General features: G+C 44.1%; 5 protein-coding genes across 5 annotated transcripts in view; 1 reads left to right on the top strand and 4 right to left on the bottom strand.

Annotated features, from left to right (window-relative positions):
* LOC126556789 (alpha-1B adrenergic receptor-like) overlaps positions 1 to 17,924 on the bottom strand; it is a 462,834-nt gene that overhangs the window by 13,151 nt on the left and 431,759 nt on the right. The window contains exon 2 of the mRNA XM_050212279.1: positions 5,146 to 5,285. Coding sequence (XP_050068236.1) covers positions 5,146 to 5,244 — 99 coding nt within the window. The 5' untranslated portion in view covers positions 5,245 to 5,285. The remainder of the gene's footprint in view (positions 1 to 5,145; positions 5,286 to 17,924) is intronic.
* Positions 1 to 17,924, bottom strand: part of LOC126561477 (cytochrome c oxidase subunit 6A, mitochondrial) — a 382,637-nt gene that overhangs the window by 33,875 nt on the left and 330,838 nt on the right. The gene's annotated exons all lie outside the window — the stretch shown is intronic.
* The window catches only part of LOC126567869 (prolyl endopeptidase FAP), a 299,756-nt gene that overhangs the window by 63,127 nt on the left and 218,705 nt on the right, over positions 1 to 17,924 (bottom strand). The gene's annotated exons all lie outside the window — the stretch shown is intronic.
* On the bottom strand, positions 10,915 to 11,838 carry LOC126560026 (SREBP regulating gene protein). The gene is made up of 3 exons (XM_050216190.1): positions 11,718 to 11,838; positions 11,260 to 11,640; positions 10,915 to 11,154 (listed from the first exon to the last, which is right to left on the bottom strand). Exons 1-3 carry the CDS (start codon positions 11,817 to 11,819, stop codon positions 10,915 to 10,917), a joined length of 723 nt encoding a protein of 240 aa, XP_050072147.1. The 5' UTR covers positions 11,820 to 11,838.
* On the top strand, positions 12,607 to 17,713 carry LOC126563249 (tRNA-dihydrouridine(20) synthase [NAD(P)+]-like). Its single transcript, XM_050219882.1, has 5 exons — positions 12,607 to 12,781; positions 12,836 to 12,972; positions 13,055 to 13,340; positions 16,666 to 17,250; positions 17,334 to 17,713. Exons 1-5 carry the CDS (start codon positions 12,607 to 12,609, stop codon positions 17,711 to 17,713), a joined length of 1,563 nt encoding a protein of 520 aa, XP_050075839.1.

Below are 17,924 nucleotides of genomic sequence, written 5' to 3'. Positions count from 1 at the left end.
AACCGCACTTGGCAGCATATGAGAAACCTGTTTCTAGTGAAAAACGGCGCCTTTGATTATGTGTCGAGGCAAAGCACACGGAAGAACACCGACGTGCGCCGATGACGATTGGCAAAGGGAAGCGCTTTTAAATGGCTAAAAATAGGAAGACGCGGTTTCGATTGTTTTTCGGCACACAAAATTCTGGATCAAATTGAAAAAAACAGACAAGGCATTTGTGCATCATTCGAGGGTTTGGCGCAAGACAACAGATAACACTTACACTTGTGGTGTATCGATGCCATTCTTACAGCTGTAAAAAATGAAGACATTTTCCAAGACGGGTTCTGCTTCTTTTTTTTATCAGCGGAGATCGAACCGAACGGCTTGTCAAAAATCTTGGTTTGGGGATGAAACGAAAGCAACAGTAAAATAAAAAAATAAAAAATAAAACACATACACCCAGGGAAAATGTTGGTCGGAAGCGAAGGAAAAAAAGCCACGTCCGACACGCACGCACACAACTAAACGCCAACAGCTCGCATCGGAAGATTCGCAAGGACACGGGCATCATTAAATTTTCACCATCGGTTGCGCTTGATGGTTTGGAGACATAAGAAGTGAGGGATGGGGGGGGTTCCCCAAAACAACCTCCCGAAAAATTCTTCACCACCTTTACCGTACATCCCTATCTTACTTTCTTCGTGGGTGGGTGGGTGGTTTTGGTATTGTAATCGGTACACTCGCGCGTACAAATGCGAGCTTTGTGGTATAGAAAGAAGGCAACAAAAAACAAAACCACCCATCCGGTATCATATAGCGTCCAAGAAAAGGGATCGAAATGAAAATAATGAAGCGAAAAGCGAAGGATGTGTAGCTAAACAGCAGAGAGCAGCAGCAGAAGAAAAACATCACAAAACAATCTCCCTCCCATTCCCGAAAGAAAAAAAAAACGGATCGAAGTTGGTGGCGTGAAGGGTTTTAAATAGATACAAAACTTGGCGAAAAACACGATAACCGGTCAATAAGAGCAATAATCAAAATATAATAACAATTTCCATTCGTTTGCCGGACGGCTTTCTACGCGGTGAGTGGAGCAGTTGCGATGGTGCTGGGGTGGTGTTGAAAAATTAACCAATTTGCACCGCAAGCCTCATTCAAGCACACTTCTGGTCGGATTAAAGCGCCCGGACGGCAAATTGAAAAAGGGAGCGCAACATAGATGAAAGGGTCCCTTCAGGGAAGTGATAGATATTTGAAACTGTACAGCGGTTTGTTGCGCGTCATTGAGCGTCAAAAATTGTGTGTGTGTGTGTGTGCGTGAATTTTCATGGTGGTGAAAATCCCAAATGAGGGGATAAGCACCCAAGACTCACTCCCAATGCGATTAAGTTTCAAACAAGTTTTATTAATGTTTCATCATAGTACCTTTAGTCCAAACAGTTTTATCATGACTTTTCACAGTTTTGGCATCGCTAAGCAATTTTCACTTTTTTATAATCATTAAAGCGTCTTATAGATTACTCTAGAAGAACGAAAATTAAAAATATAATTGCTGATGAAAGACCAATTAGTCTGTGCATCAGCAGCATTAAGACTGTATCCCACAAGCGCCAAAATGTATGCAAAGCGCAGCACACGAAAAGAAAGATGCACAGCGTATTTTCAGTGTAATGAAAAACGTTTGTTAGTAGAAGAGTTCTTCACGAGTCTTCCATCGTCATCGTTTGCCAGTCCATTATCCCGGTCTTTCTGGCGGAGGAGGCATCAACGCTATCACACCACACCTCTTATGTCCATTTGGAGGACCTAAAAAAAACTTTACGGACTAGGTCGTCCGGCGTCATTCTAATGACATGACCTGCCCACGAACCCTGTCGAGTCTAATGCGAGTTAATCGTGCAGCTAGTAGAGCTCGTCATTGTAACAGCTTCTCCATCCTTCTGAGCATCTTCCTCTCGAACGTGGTTAAGAGGGTTTCAGTTTGAGAGTTGGTTAAGAGGGTCAGTTATAGTTAGAGTCCATGTTTCAGAGGCATATGGGAGTATCGGGACTATAAAAGTTCCTTACAGTTTCACCTTCTATCGTCGCGAGGAGTGTTTTGACTAGAAAAGTTTCCTCAGACAGAAGAAAGACCAGCCCCTACCGTTTTTTTTGTTTATCCCTACATCAATGCTGTTGTAGGGATAAACACGCAAAGAAAATAATTTATCAAAACCCAAAATCCAGTCAGCAGCATCAACAGCTAACATCAACGGTAAACATCCAAAATAATTATATAGGGGAATCAAGTAGAGTAGAGTCATGTTCTCTCTCTCTCTCTCTCTCTCTCTCTCTCTCTCTCTCTAGAAAGTATCAAAGCCGAAAATTTATTTTAAGCAACGGTCACAACAACGTCCTGGGCCGTTTTGGTTTAAACAGAGCTGCATCAATGTTTTATTAGAGGCCTTTAAGAAAACGAGATGTGGAAGTTAGTTTTAACAAACTATACCTTACAAAGTTTCTTGGATATCGCTACCAACTCTCGGCGAACTGGTGTCTTCTTTCAGGCGGGGGTGTGAAAATAAACCCAACGGAAAAATGAAGGAAACAATAACGATCGGGATGCGCGATGCAGAACCGCATCAGGATCCGGCCTGGGTTGTAGGCTCACGGAAAGAGCTTGGAGATGGCTTTCAATTTCCATCCGGAATTTTCTTCGCTTACCGTAGAAACACCACGCCAGAATGCGAAATCAGTAGACAGAAGCAGAACTTCAGACAAGCCCAGCGGAAAAGAGCCAAGATTGTTCACTTTTGCTCGTGCCTGCTGTTTCACTTTTTAAAACATCCCAGGTTTTCCTTCTCTTTTCCTGGGACCAAACGGAAGGTGTTTGGCTGGTTTTCGGTACGTCAGCGGGTCAGCGAACAGGTGGTGAAACAAAAAAAAAAAAAAAAAAAAAAAAAACCTAGGACAGTACGAAGAAACAAGGCGGGCTGGCTGGGAGGGCGTTTGGAATGTTATTGATAAATTTTCGTATCGTCCGTGGCCGCTGTTGCCCGACTTCTCCGTGCACTTCTCTGCTTCGAAGGCACACGGCTTGTTTCCAGCTTTTGTGGAGCGTGCTGGCGAACGCTGCTCCCGAGTGTCTGTCAGCAGTTGGCTCGCTGTGCGGTGTGCTTTTCCACAGCAGCAGCAGCAGAGCAAGCGGTGGCGAGACAGCGGGAAGCGTGTGACGTTTGAGAACTTTTACCAAACTCCCGTGAAGCGGACCATCTGTTCCTGTGTATCCTCGAAGCACAGGGGGTTTTTATTTTCTCCTTGCGCTCGACTAGAACGGTAGTGTCCGGGAAGGAAAGCGATGAAAGCGCGTTAAATCTAACATGATCGCGCGTGCAGAACGATGGGCTGGCAGGGACGAAAATAACGAAGCCTTTCGGAAGCCAACCCCATCTAGCTATCCTTTCTTAACCCGAACGTACCGACGAACGTGTTTCAAATAAGTAGTCTTGAACATTTTGACTTTTAAATATTTAATTGATACCCGGTGCGGCACCAGGCGTCTCCATCGAGCGCATGGAAGTGCTGTCCCTGTCATCATACGCTTCATTACAAAACATTCACCCCGATTTGTGTAAGCGTTGCTGTGGTAGTGTAGGCGGGTATGGCGCTACAAAACCAGGTGAATAGTCTATTTTGAACGGCCTTTTTTTTTGGGTAGGTATTCTCTCTACCGCGACGTGAGTGCTTCCCGAAATCTGCACTGAAAAGGTTAGACATGAGAACCTCCATGGGACCCATTGCCCGTAACAGGATTATAAGGAAAGCTTCACGGTCGATGTATGTACATCCGCTTGCCGTTGGGAAATGAAATTTAGATGACAGAAGACAGCAGCAACAATGAAAAAACCACGTCAAACTACACGTCTCGTCCGAAAAAAAAAACTCTCCCCCTGACGGTCCTGACGGTCCTTTGGAACAAGGGAGCTAGACAAGCGAAGGAGGGTACAAGTGGACCCCACCATCAGTAAGGCAAACAATGGGTACGTGCGGCACCCACTACGTTGGCTACCCACAAACAAATCGCATTGTTCCCGCTTATCATCGGCCGCACGCGAGAGGGATGGGTTTGCCCACTCGACAACCGTCGGCGTGTTTGGAGCACCTTCAGTGCACCACCAGGTGAAGGATCTTCGGGGCCATCTTGATGACTTTTGAATTGTGCGCGGATAGATAGGCGTATTTGGCTGCGTACCGTGGCGTACGTTCCTTTTCGACAGAACTTTGTTTTCCACACCTTCAAAAGCCACTATTTTTGCCGTGCTGTCGTCAGCCACGGTGTCTTGTCGAAGAGTGGGGTTCCCTGACGCTCATTCGCTTGTCGCTGTACGTCAGCTATTCGGTAAGAAGAGAATTCGGAGGTTTTTGTTGATGTTGTTGCTGCAGCCGGGTAGAAGTTATTGCCTTAAAGTTCACGGAGCACCACCAAGGCAGTGTGGGATGTGGGGACACCTTCACAGCAAGCGAGACAGGGAGTAGGTATTAACATACTTTACTTACTCTTCTTGACGTGATATGATGGGTGTACCGGATGGTGACTGTAGTGGTATTAAAAATGGAGGCAAACACCTACATTCTTCCTCTCTAGTTCTCTAGACTTGATTTCTTTAGCTTCAGCATCTCCTCTAGGTCCTGCTTCAAGTGAACCCTTTTTAGATTATGGCTGCCTCTAATGCAAGACATCCATTGGGACGTGATTCGTTTAGTAAAGAAAAACTCCCTGAATCTCCATAATAGTACCCTTTCTCTCTCTCTCTCTCTCTCTCTCTCTCTCTCTCTCTCTCTCTCTCTCTCTCGTAAGATCTTCGTTAAAATCCAGCTATTTAGATTCATCTGAATACATCGCACGCATAGAAGCGAAAGGAAGATTATTTACCTTCAAGAATTCAAAAGACTCCATTACCCGTCCAATCTCCCCATTCCAACCCGTTCTGAGAATTGATGAAGATTTTTAAAATATCGCTTCCTAGGTACATTCTCCCGGAACCGATGGTGCACATCCGCTCCCACCGCAAAAAGAAAAATGGGAATGCATCGTGCATGCCGATCGATTTACTGATCGATTCGCAAAAGGGATTGAGGATGCAGCGCAGAACTACAAAAAAAAAAACGTAGTGCAAGACTTACCTGTTTCGTGAGTATAACGATAACGACAATGTAGGAGTTGACGACGAAACCGATTAGCACGGCAACGAGGGCAAGTATTTCCAGCTGGAACGGTACCATTGCGAACAGTTCTGATCGGTGTGATGTGGATGTTGATGATGCTGATGGCGGTCGGTATCGTACTGGTGCTGCCGTGCTGGACGGTAGACGCGACTGTTCATTTCTTGCTTTCGTTCGGGCAATTGGGGTTCGCCACTAGCCGTTTTTCTGGTGTCCTCTGGTGATTGGCGCCCTGTCTGCGATGATCCTCACAAAAAGGTGTGTCGGACAGACTAGAGGAGGGTAGAGATAGGCGATACAGAGAGGTTTTACACACAAAATTTCAATCAGCAATGCGCAGAACTACGGCACAAGAGTTTGCATTGGCTACTAGGAATTGGATGTACAGTCAATATCCGACTTACGCGGATTTTCAAGTTTAACAGCATGTTGGGTTTATTATAGCAAATTAAGTTCTCCATTTGGGAATTGTCAAAAGTCATTAAAAGCATTCATGAAGAGGACGCACTTTGTTCGTTGAATCCTTATGTAACAAAAGTTCTGCAAATTAAAAGAAATGGCAAATATCCGTAATAATACGAAAGAAATTTGCTATTACATTCGCCGATAAACTCAGCATAATCAAACTGCATGAAGGTGGAAACAGTTTTGTACTTGATATTTTTATTACTTTGATCATTAATTCCTTATAAAGTACAAATTGAATTGTGAATGTTGTTAATAAATCAATCAACCAAAAAATACTCGTTTTATTGCGTTTAATGCAATAATGCTTGAAAAATACTCATTGTATCCAAATAAACGGATAAATTTAATAATTGAATTGAACATGGATACAAGAACTCGACCCCTGGATACGAAGTATAAACTATATGTCAGGCAGTATTCGAAATACGCGGATATTCGAGATTCGCGGATTTTTCCGGTCCTCATTATCCGCGTGAGTCGGGAAGTAACTGTACGCAAATAAGACTAGTGTGAAGCTTCCTAAAAAGTTGCGAGACGTGGAAGAGCATTCAATCTTTAAATTCTCACGGTAGTTTTTTTTAAAGTATTGGCAGGTTTAGTGATGAAGTTAGTAATCATATTCCTTGCTTGCTTCAACCTTTTGGCGGAAAGAAATCTCAGTTTAATATTAATACACTACTAGCAACAAACAAATAGTATCCTACATCGAGATACAAATTAACCACAAACTACCATCAATGAGGCATGGTATCAAGTTCGATTTTCACGTTTTTAAATATTTGAAACAGTTCATCACTATACAGGTGCTAACTTATCGATATACCATAGTACAAATCTTTTACCAACACACAATCAAGTATCTTTTACCCACTACTCAACATTGACATTTCCAATCCCAAGCAAGCCGAATCGTTACTTCTTCTCCAATTAGTAAGGAATTGTTCGATTCCCCCTTCTTATCACTTACCGCTTCTGCTTCCGCTCTCCGTTCCTAACCTTTAGTGGTGACAGATTAGTGGTGCGTTTGCCACCGCTTCCCGAGGATTAGATTGACAGATTGCTACCGGTTGCTGCTTTGCTGATGATTGCTGTTAATCTGCACGTCGGCGTGCTCAGTTTCTCCGCGCTGCACTCTGCTGGCTTCCCACAATAACTTCCCGAGCTTCGCCGCTAGTAGTGACGTGTGTGTGATCGAGGTGGAAAGGATGCGTTTGATTGGAGGTACTTCGCGTTACAAATTTACCACTAGAATGTGTGTGTGTGTGCGTTGTCTCTTTCGCTTTGAAATACTATAATCGGCAATTTCTCCTTCTGGGTAGGTGTTTTGCATCACCGAAAACAAGGACATAGGAATCTTCCAAAGCAAGGACTTGTGATATGTGTATTTGTGTGGGGAAGGGTGTTTTTCTTCTTCTTCTGGGTGTTTGTTGGTTCTTTTTGCACGCACGTGATGGCGTGTTTATGTGTGTGAAGCTCTCGGTATTATATTTCGGTACCGGTAGGTGTGGGCTTTTGCTTGCAACGTTCAGGTTTGGTGTCGAAGAAGACACTCCGTCCTAAATTGACCGGTAGCCACACTTAGTTAGGCTAAGCCTTACTGGAGCATACGCGATAGAGCGCCGGTGTAGCCGTGGTAGGCGATTACGAAAGCTTGAGCCTCGATGGTGGTCAATTTTGGGTCACCTATCACCGGCGAGAGGTTATAAACATTTTATTCCATCCTCTGCATCCTACATCCCATTGCGCAAAAACTACACGCGTGATGTGCGTTATATATATCTTGTCCCACCTACAGCGCGTTCCAGTACCAGCAAGGTGGGTTTTTGCGTGAGGGTCCTGGATACGTAGCGGCTGCGTCACTTGCAGGCAAAGGTAAAACTGTCAATATCTAAATTTCGTGCCAGCTAGCAGGCTAGATGCTTCGCTACATCCTAATCCAATCGTTGCAGGCACATGCTTCTCCAAATATGCACGGTACGGTCCTCTAATTAGTTCGAACTTTGTTTGCGCCGGTCTTTGGACGTGACTTGGCTGTCGCGCTATATACTAGGTGCGTGTAAACAAGCTCGTCTCTGCCCCACAAAAATAATGGCATATGGAATAGCCGTTAACCGTACTAGCGCAGTTGCGTCCACACAAAGAGTCCTGGGGTGGCCGCCTAGCGTGCTGATGCTCCAAAACTTTACCCGGTCAACACCAGCTGTTAAATCCCACCAGTTGCCTAGATTCCACGCCAACCAGATTCCGGAATAGCCGCTTTTTTACATGTGCGTGAAATCGCGTGGAGCACTTGAATTCCATATCATAGGGCACGGAGGTCCACTGATCTTGCCGAGGAAGACGGATTTAATGGGGATGATGTGTTAAAAATGGAAGGATCAAAAACGGATCGTTCGTACTTTCACTTTCGCACCAGACACCTTGTCATCGTCACAAATCCCCAATAAAATAACCGAAGGTGGACGATAACTTTTGGAACTTCGAGCCAAATATTCGAAGAGTTGTACACCACTGAAAACACAGGGGATCAGCTGCTAGAACTCTTTATGTATCAAAGGCCGTAGAGTAAGGTTGATGGACGAGTTGGGTTTCGAGGTTTATCGCGTCAGGATCGCGTCTAGTAGCAGCACTTGTTGGTGGAGGTCGCTGGAGAACGGTTTGGAGCACTCTGGAGCACTCTGGAGCCCTCCCGAACAAGGCAACGCGCGAACTACTGCACCTCACGTTGGTAAGCCGGTACCGGAGTTTCAGTCTGGCGCGAACCGACAGCTTGTTTTGGCTTGCGTTTCGTTTCGTACCGGGTAAACAACACAAACACCTGCGACTTGCCAAAACATTCGAACCCCGTATCGTAATATCTTCGTCTCGGCAGGTGAACCAGAGCAGTATCGGCCACTGTTTTGAATGGGTTAAGTTTCGCCAAAACAGCACGGTAAACCACGCAACGCACAACACCCGCCGAGTCCGCGGTTTCGGGCCCGCTGGTAGATTGATTGCGGTTGTGGCAGGACGTAGTTGTTCGCAACAGTTCACCGCCAAGACTGACGTCCGCGCGCGACACAGCCAGCGCTGAAACTCTCGTGCCATTCTCCTGACTGCCCACCATCGCCGGCCCAAAGCCGCATCCTCCTGGAACGAACCGTTCGGTCCCGGGTTCGGGTCGGAATTTCTGCGTGCCGCCTTCGCGAGTCACGCACGCGCATTGCCACCTGCGTTCGATGGCTTGTTGCTCCTGTGCTACGCGTGTGATCCACCGTGGACTTTGGGAACGCTGCCAGCGGACGTTACGAGCACGAACGATTTTTGCTGACGTTTAGTTGACCTCCGCAAGGATAATGGCAGGATCGATCGGGATGGGGGGAGACGGGGGAGGCGGACGTATACCGGGCTAGTGCGTACGGGGCGATAAATGCAACAGGTAACATAATAATAATTACCATCATCGAATTGTGCTGGACGATGCTGACGTGACTGACTGACGGATGTAAAAGAGCGGCATCCAAGGGGTAAGATATGGGTTTAATCAGCAGAAGAAAAACACTGCACGACTGTGGAGAGAACGCCAAGAAGAAGAATAAAAAACCGAGCGCAAACGATACCCGCCCGGATGGGGTTTTTGGGTCGTAAAACTGTGCGCCATTAACCGCACAGTTTGCCATTGGATGCATCATTTTGCTTACTTTCTTACTGCGTTTTTTATTAATGTGCGAAGACAGTGTAGAGCACTAGTCGTCGTTTACGTAATACTACTACTTCTTCTTCTTCTTGGCTTAACGACCATCTAGGTAACATCGGCCATCTAATGACTTGCTAGATTAGCTGATATACCACCTAGTTGGATAGTCAGTCCTCACTACGGGGGAAAGGTCCGGATGGGATTCGAACGACGTTGTCGACCCACCACCGGGGCGTCCTACTACTATTACTACTCATCCCAAACCCATGAAGTCCTTCGGGGACGGGTAAGATATAATATAATGGTGAGTCGAATCTCCGAATCCCAAACCTTATAAGGATTCGAACCTCAGAATGTGTCACTGGCGAGACCAATAGTCCAAGGTTCAGTCGGGAAAAGAATTAAAAATTATATTAAATTAAAAGAATTACATTTCACTTGTAATAAAATCCCTAGAATAGAGAAAATCCGCGATTTCAATTCTTCTTCTTCTTGGCTTAACGACTTGTAAGGTCACGCCGGCCATCAAATGGCTTATTAGACTTCCTGATACCACGTAGTTGGATAGTCAGTCCTCATTACGGGGGGACGGTCCTGATGGGATTTGAACACCTGTCCTGCCATTTGAAGACCGGCGCCGCTGTCGCCTGCACCACCGGGCCGCCCCTTCAATTAATTAGATTAAATTAGACATCGAATCTTTTCGGCAAATCATCATTTCAACACTTTGGTAAGATCCGCGAAAAAATACCACAGATCGAAGATACTCGAGGTATAGTAAAACACATGACATCCAATAAAAACATGATTATTCCAATCCCCTCATTTGAGAGCCCTTATCGAGTCCCTATAAAATCCCAATCGGATGGAATCTTAAACAGATCGGATACTATCCTAATGGAATACGAAAAGGCACGAATCCCAATCGCATCTCAATAGGATCGAATCCTTCAACCAGATCCGACTCGAATCTTCCTAGCGAATGATTCTTAGAAATTTCCTGCTCTCTGCTAACAATAGATATTAACTTTTACGGCGAATAATTACGAACTAAAATCAACCTTAACCTTTATTAACAACTAAAATCAAGTTACGGACTGTTTTGACGGTTCCAGACGGCGCCAGTGGTTCCGGACGGTTCAGGAACGATTGTTTGCACCTACTAGCCGGATCATAGTTCCGATGTCGTGTGGACTCGTCCGGAACCAGTCCCGCTTTTTTTTGTATTTTTCCCTATCTCTAGGGGGTAGCGTTTCGGTTGCGAACAATACGAGAGGTTAGGTTAGGAATTTAATAATAGGATAGGAATGTTGGATTTTTTCGTTTTGCCTATTATTATGTCTAACAAATACCTTTTTTGTCTTTATTATAATAGTAGAATTATCTTTGTTTCTACACTTTGCATAGTTTTTTTTTACTCCACACAGGTTAAAAGAAGGGACAACATCAATACACCAGCCAGATGTAAAATGTAAAATTGACCTTCCATATGTACCTTTCCTGGCGCTTACTGATTGCGACTGTGATATCCTTTCTATCTAGCTTACGTGCAACCAACAAGGAAAAAAAGGAAGCGAGAAAAACTTTCACGCATCATCCGGGAGCGTTTTTTGGGCGTCCTTCCCGGTGCCGGACGGCCACAACCCTTCACTCATCTCACCGTAACAGTGCTTCTGCTCCGGATTCCGGTACTTGTTTTCGTTCTGTACCGATTGCGAGTTGGTGCGGCACTTGGTTAGGCACAGCTCAAACTGATCGGTCACTTCGGCGTACAGTGCCACCTGTCTGCCGTTCGCTTTGGCTAACACTTCCTCCAGGATCGGTCGCTGTATGAGGGGTATTTGTGGTCGATGGGCGGAAGGATGATAAAAAAAAAGATTTTCAAATAATATACCGGCGACCGTTAGTGTAAGAAAACAACCCATTTCTACCTTGTCCGGGTTCAAGCAGCATGACACACAGTACTCGTACACGGCGCAGCACCGGTTCGGCAAACAGGTACGGCACGGAAACACCTTACCCGCCTCGATCGCATTCCCCGGCAGGTCCGGCTCACCGCAGCATCCGTTCTTTTGCAGCTCGGCCCGGGAACACACGTACCCCCGGTCGTCGACGATGAGCGATTTGCCCTGGATCGAGTTCCGGCATGTAAGCGGTTCCAGCTGTTCCTCTTCCGTATCGTTCGCCACGCCACCCAGTGCCGCTAGCACGGCCGGATCCGGTCGATAATGTTTCGCTTTGGTCCAGATAATGTTTTTACGCAGCAACAGCTGCGTCTGCAGATAATCTTCATTTAAACCTAAATTGTTGTTCTACGGTGAAAGCAGGAAACAAGGAGACACTGATTGAATCGTCCTAATTAGCTTTTTGTCTGTTGGGTTCGGTTTACCCTTCGTATCAGGTGCACCATACAGTAGGACAGGGAGAGAAGGAAAATAATCGCTAACACCAGCCGCCGGCGGATGAACTTAGCGATCACGACATAACACATCCTAGCGGCTCATGCTACGGTTTCCGCGTGTTCCTTGGTGTACGCTTTTACCCGACCGTGCGTTCATAATCACCGCCGGTATGTTGGGGACGCTTTTTCCCCTCCCGTAACGTTCTTCTGTCCTTGATGCAAATAGGAGGAGCACTAGAGCGATTTCCGCGCAGAACACTAAAGTTGTGTTATCGAAGGAAAAAGGTAAACAATCGGAACGGTTGACAAAACCCACTAGGAAGATTGTGTTGTTTTTGTTTTACGCACAGAGAAACGTCAAACGCCTTTTAGCTCCGGTGCGCAAGCAAATGCTCTATACGGATCAGTTTGATGATGTTGGTGAGATTCGGCCTGCTGCTGTTTGTACCGAAACAGTACAGGCAAGTCTCGAGATACGCTTATTTAAGATTTAGCAATGTAAATCGTCTAATCCGTATTGATCGATAAGTAAAGAAATTCCCAAGAAAATCGAAAATAATATATTTTTTTCTTTTTTCTTTGAGTATGAGTATGTTGTATGATTGAAAGTATTTTATAGCTCAAACACTTCTCGAGTGTTTTACCTTCCTTATTATTATTATTTCTTACATTTGGAGTATAAAGCGTACCTTGTGTACTACCTGTACGAGTGTTGTTTTGATTTTCCTTTGCTGTCATGCTAAAAATCAAGCGTGCTTTTGACCGTTCTTGGTTGGATTTATTTTGGTTGGATAGTGAGAAAAAGATCCGCCACGAATCCGCACTCACCGCCATCGGGAGGCATTTCCGAAGGAGGACGAACGCTTATCTGTAGTAAATGCCGAACAACATGAAATCCGCTATAGATTATAGAAATAAGTTTGTCCTCGCGCCTATGGTGCGTGTCGGTACGCTACCGATGCGGCTACTGGCCCTGGAATACGGTGCCGATCTCGTTTACACCGAGGAAATCATTGACTGGAAGTTGCTGCGAACGGAACGACACACAAACGGTAAGTTTGGTTGACCAAGCCCCAATCGGTCTTTAATGTGACTCCCTTTCATAGAGGTACTCGGAACGGTGGATTACATCGACAAAACGGACGGTACGGTTGTGTTCCGTACCTGCCCGGATGAACGGGAAAAGGTGATCCTGCAGATCGGTACGGCTTCCGTCGAGCGTGCAGTTGCCGTGGGACTGATGGTAGTTTCCTCCATCCGTTAAATAACACTTTACACTTTGTAGTATCAAATTAGCCTTACTAATATTATCCCACGTTTTTTAGATGCAAAATGATGTAGCAGCGATCGATGTGAATATGGGTTGTCCGAAAGATTTCTCCATCAAGGGTGGCATGGGTGTGGCATTACTGTACGATCGGCCCCGTGCAAAAGCCATTCTCGAAGGGTTGGTCCAAAGCGTAAGCATTCCGGTGACGTGCAAGATACGTGTTATGCCCGATCCGGACGAAACGATACAACTCGCGAAAGATCTCGAATCGACCGGGATCAGTGCGATCGGGGTGCATGGACGCACAAAAACGGAACGACCGCGTGATCCGGTTAATGAAGGTATTTTTTTTTTTGCCACGCATGTATTGTTTGTTCTTGTCCTGCTAGTTTTTTTTTTTGGCACGTCTCAATCTATATTTGGTTTCCACTACTGATGTTTTATTTCGTTTTGGTATGGTAAAACATAGAGTGAATTTTTCGTGTACAAGTTCATGAGCAATGTGAGGAACTCTGGAAAAGTATAATCAATAACTCGTTTGAATATTCGAATTAGCCAGAGTGTATAAATTAACTAATTTTCAGTTAAGTTTATCAAAATAATATAAAATTAGTTTCTTGGCTTAGTTCTAGTACGACCTACAAGTCAATTTGACTGTTTCTAAATTTTCTGAAGTAAAGTGATAAGAACATTGCTTGGATCTGATTATTATTATCAATGAAATTGCGTATTTTCAATCACTGTTGTTTTGCGGGTCGTCCCATCAGACGTCCTTGGTATAGGAAATTTCTTAGGTTTGTGCCACTTCGACCGGAGCAATCAAAATGACTGGTCCTTATTGAGGGCGGATATCTCGACTTCTATCCAACAGATTTCCATAGTTTTTTCAACATTAATCATGTACTCTGTTTCCAACATAAAACAGTTTTGTTCATCATTGTAGTATCAATTTTTTTCAGACAACAATCCCTTAGACTGTTAGAACCAAAATACAATTCAAAATCAGTTTAAGAAATCTTGTGTGGAACTTTCCTCAAATGATTTTTAATTGTACTGTGGTATGGTATATATGCTGTGCTACACATTTTTCTATCCGTCTATAGGATTGTGTTTTGAATAAATATTTTTTCCTGCAGCTATTTCTACACTACAATGATATGTAAAACTGTTTTATGTTTGAAACAAAGAATACTATTAACGTTGAAAAAATACAGCACTCGAGATAAAAAGGTTCAGTCATTTTGACTGGTCAAGTCGTAGTGGTGGCACAAACCTAACATAATTCCAATACCATGAACGCAAAACAACATTAAAGTGAATCAAAATACACGAAATTATCAAGCAATAAAATTATACTAAATTATATAGCTTTTAAAATAAAAAAAAACAATCTAAATGACTGGGTGGATCGTGTTGCGCCAAGAAGAGAAAAAGAGAGAGGAAGGAAGGTAGAGAGATTTCCGGGGATCTCGGCAATGAGCAGACATCCAAAATAAGCGATATTCGGAATGCTTTACCAAACAAAGAGCTTAGCATATGCAGTATTTTTTGGATAACGTAATCAAAGCTCTATAATGCCTAGAACGACTTATAATGACAAGGATAGCAGCCAGCTCGCGCTACTAATATAGAGCATAGCTGTCTACGCTTGTGGAAGGCTTCGGCGCCAGTGGTAAATACACTGAAGCCACAAAAATGTCTTCCAGTGCAGATCATTTCTCTCGGAGTGTTTCTCTCGCACGGAGGAGTCGATTGCTAAAAGGGAATTGTAGGACTCTGGTGAAGCGGTGTGTTTTGGGTTTGCCAGTAGAGTTACAAAATCATAAAATGAAGTCATTATTTTGCACTTAGAGCCTGCCTCTCTGGGATGGGAGCCTGTCTATGTAGTTGGATGCAGTGGATCTAAGTAGAAGGCGATGCGATAGCTTCAAAAGTCGTAATGCTAGATGCATCTAAGGACATAGTGGATTTCATAATCCACTATGACAGTTTAGTTTTTTTCGTGAAGTATATTTCCATTTTAACAAATTTAATCTTCCACTAGTGGCTGTGATCTCAGTATTAATGGGTACGAATGCATCTTCTCTCCTCATAGGCATTTTACCTTATTTGCAACGTGGCTGAAGTGAAATTTGGCGATTGTGTGTGTTTTTAAATGTTACGGAAAAAAATGTGTTGGAAATTGAAAAACCCTTGAGTTGAGAGAAAACTAAAGCTATTGTTTCTAACCTATCCTTATTGCTAGCACTTAATTTAAACAAATATTTACAATTACTTTGGACGCCATGCTTATAAACTACTAGCTTAAGAGGGTAAAACTCTTAGCAATTTTCACCGTGCTGGAAAGGCACTTGGCATCATATGCCGCTGCAATAACAATTTGTTATGGAATGAAAGTTTGGATTTTCTGTTGAGGAAGCAGTATAGGGTATTAAATATTTTTCGCATTTTATGGTTATATTTTCTATGTGGGTTTTGTATGTCAACCTTCTATCGAGATATAGTCCTAAGTACTTAATCGAGCTTGACCATACAATTTCGTAACCGTTAATTTTTAAATTCAAGCAAGGAAGTTTGCGGGAGCTTGTGTATCTTGTAAAGAACATTGCTTCAGATTTAGCGCCGCATTTATTTAGTATTTAGAGTACTTTATAAGGGCTTTGTTTAGTGTTTTAATCACCGTCTTCGGGGGTTTTTTTTTGCAGTTGATGATAGTGCGACATCATCAGCGTAAAAGAATTGTTCGCAATTCGGCATGATTGGAATATCTGACGTGTATATATTAAATAACAGTGGGGACAGGACACTTCCCTGCGGTACCCCTGCCGATGGGGTTTAGAGGTTTTATGTTGAATTTGTGGTGTGTATTTTGTTACACCGATTTGAGATAAATGAATCTATTAATTAAATTCTCCGGGAAGTTTAGTTTGATAAGTTTGAATACTAGTCCTTGGTGCCAAATGGAATCAAACACTTTTTTCTGTATCGAGTAGCACTACCCCTGTTGATTTCCTGTTTTGTCTGTTGTGTGGGTAGTGTTTGTTATTCTATGCAATTGATTAGTGGCTGAGATAGATGGTCGGAATCCAAATTGACTTGATGGTATTATGTTGTTGTTTGTGTGCAACGATAATCGGTATTCTGTAAGTTTTTCTAAGATTTTTCCTAAACAGCTCAGTAGACTGATAGGTCTATAATTTTGAGGGAGGCTGTGGTCTTTGCCAGGTTTTAGACAACCATTTATAATTGAATTTAGAAATATAATTGCTTTCGGAGGTAGCCTTTTGAGAGCGTTGTTATTTATCTTGTCAAAACCAGTTGATTTCCTAGTTTTCAATTGGTTTAAGATATGGGAAATTTCTTTCGGTTTGGATTGAATTGAATTTTGATTATTATTAATTTGAGCTGAGCGAAAATTACGTATCGTAACATTGACTTGACGTTCTATTGTACTGTGCTGAGCAAATCCTAAGACAACGATGTTGAATTCGTTGCAGTTTTAGTATATGTGTTGTAGCTGCCCGATGCATCCGTTTTCCAAGACGGATAGAGTCCTTGTCTTATACAGTCGCAGAAAGTCTGATGGGTGTGAATCCTTACCATTTTGTTACTGCTTTAACCTGCTGGTGTAGATTTTTCACCGTGCTGCTTTACTATCATTCCCAGATGCTATCGCAAGGGTCGCCACTGCACTACACATTCCCGTCATTGCAAACGGTGGTTCGCAGAGCATAAGCCGCCGTCACGATATAGTGAAGTTTGCGCAGCGTTGTTCCACCACAAGCGTTATGGTGGCCCGCGCCGCCGAATGGAACTGTTCCGTGTTCCGGACGGATGGTCCGCTCCCGCTGGATGACGTTATACGGCGATATTTGGAACTTTCGGTACGGTTCGACAATTCACCCTCGAATACCAAGTACTGCGTGCAGATGATGTTGCGCAGCTTGCAGGAAAGCCCGACCGGAAGGCGTCTACTGGACAGTCAAACGATGCAGCAGATATGTGATATCTGGGAGCTGGGTGATTACTGTCGGGAAACTCAGCTGCGTTACCATTTTGCCGGCATCAAGGGAAGACGGGCGTGTCGGCCAAGGACACTGTCGGAGAATGGCAATCATATGGGGGCGGATGACAGTGAACCGGCTGCGAGTAAAAAGCAATGCCTCGAGAAACCGCCAGCTGAGCAGGAGATTGATCCGGAACCACTTATTGAGGAGAACGTTTGCTTTATACGGTCCAACTTTACTGATGGTGAACTATCACAATCACCTGCCTAGGTGGAAATGCTTGTAGTTTTTTTTGTCTTATTTCTTTTTTTTTGCTCACATTTCTAGACAACACGCTGCCCAAATCAAAGCTCTATCTGCACGCCGTTCGCAACGGCCTTGCCCGGGCACAGTACGAGGTGCAGCAGAAGGATAAACTGTTCCGGGCGTTCATACGGTACGATGGCAAACGGTACACTAGCTCGTTCTGGGAGAAAAACAAACGGTACGCGGAACAGGCGGCTGCCCTTGTCTGTCTGCTGAAGCTCGGGGCAGAAACGCGCGAAGAATTGATACGCAACGGTGCTATGTTGCCGACGGCCAAAAGCGACACTACAGACCATCAGAATCCGGTCGAGCACAACGGTAAGCTGAATGGTGCAATCGAAACGAACGGAACGGAATATTTGCCACGGGTGAATGGAAAGGAGGTTTCCGAAAGTTGCTAACCGATCGCTGTGAGGATGTGGTGTAAATGACAACTGTACAGAGCAAATTAGAAATAGGAAAAAAGAAAACCCCAGAACATCTGATTGATATTCGTTGAAAGAAAGGATGCATTGAGAACCAGATGCCTCGGATTTTCCCAATGAAGACTGTGATAAAAGAACAATTGTATAAAAAGTAATAATGCTGAAAAAATGGGATTCTGCAGAACAA

The sequence above is a fragment of the Anopheles maculipalpis genome, chromosome X (genome assembly GCF_943734695.1).
Source record: "Anopheles maculipalpis chromosome X, idAnoMacuDA_375_x, whole genome shotgun sequence".
Classification (NCBI taxonomy): Eukaryota; Metazoa; Arthropoda; class Insecta; order Diptera; family Culicidae; genus Anopheles; species Anopheles maculipalpis.
Note: the sequence above shows the minus strand (reverse complement) of the source record. Positions and strands in the feature narration are given on the sequence as shown.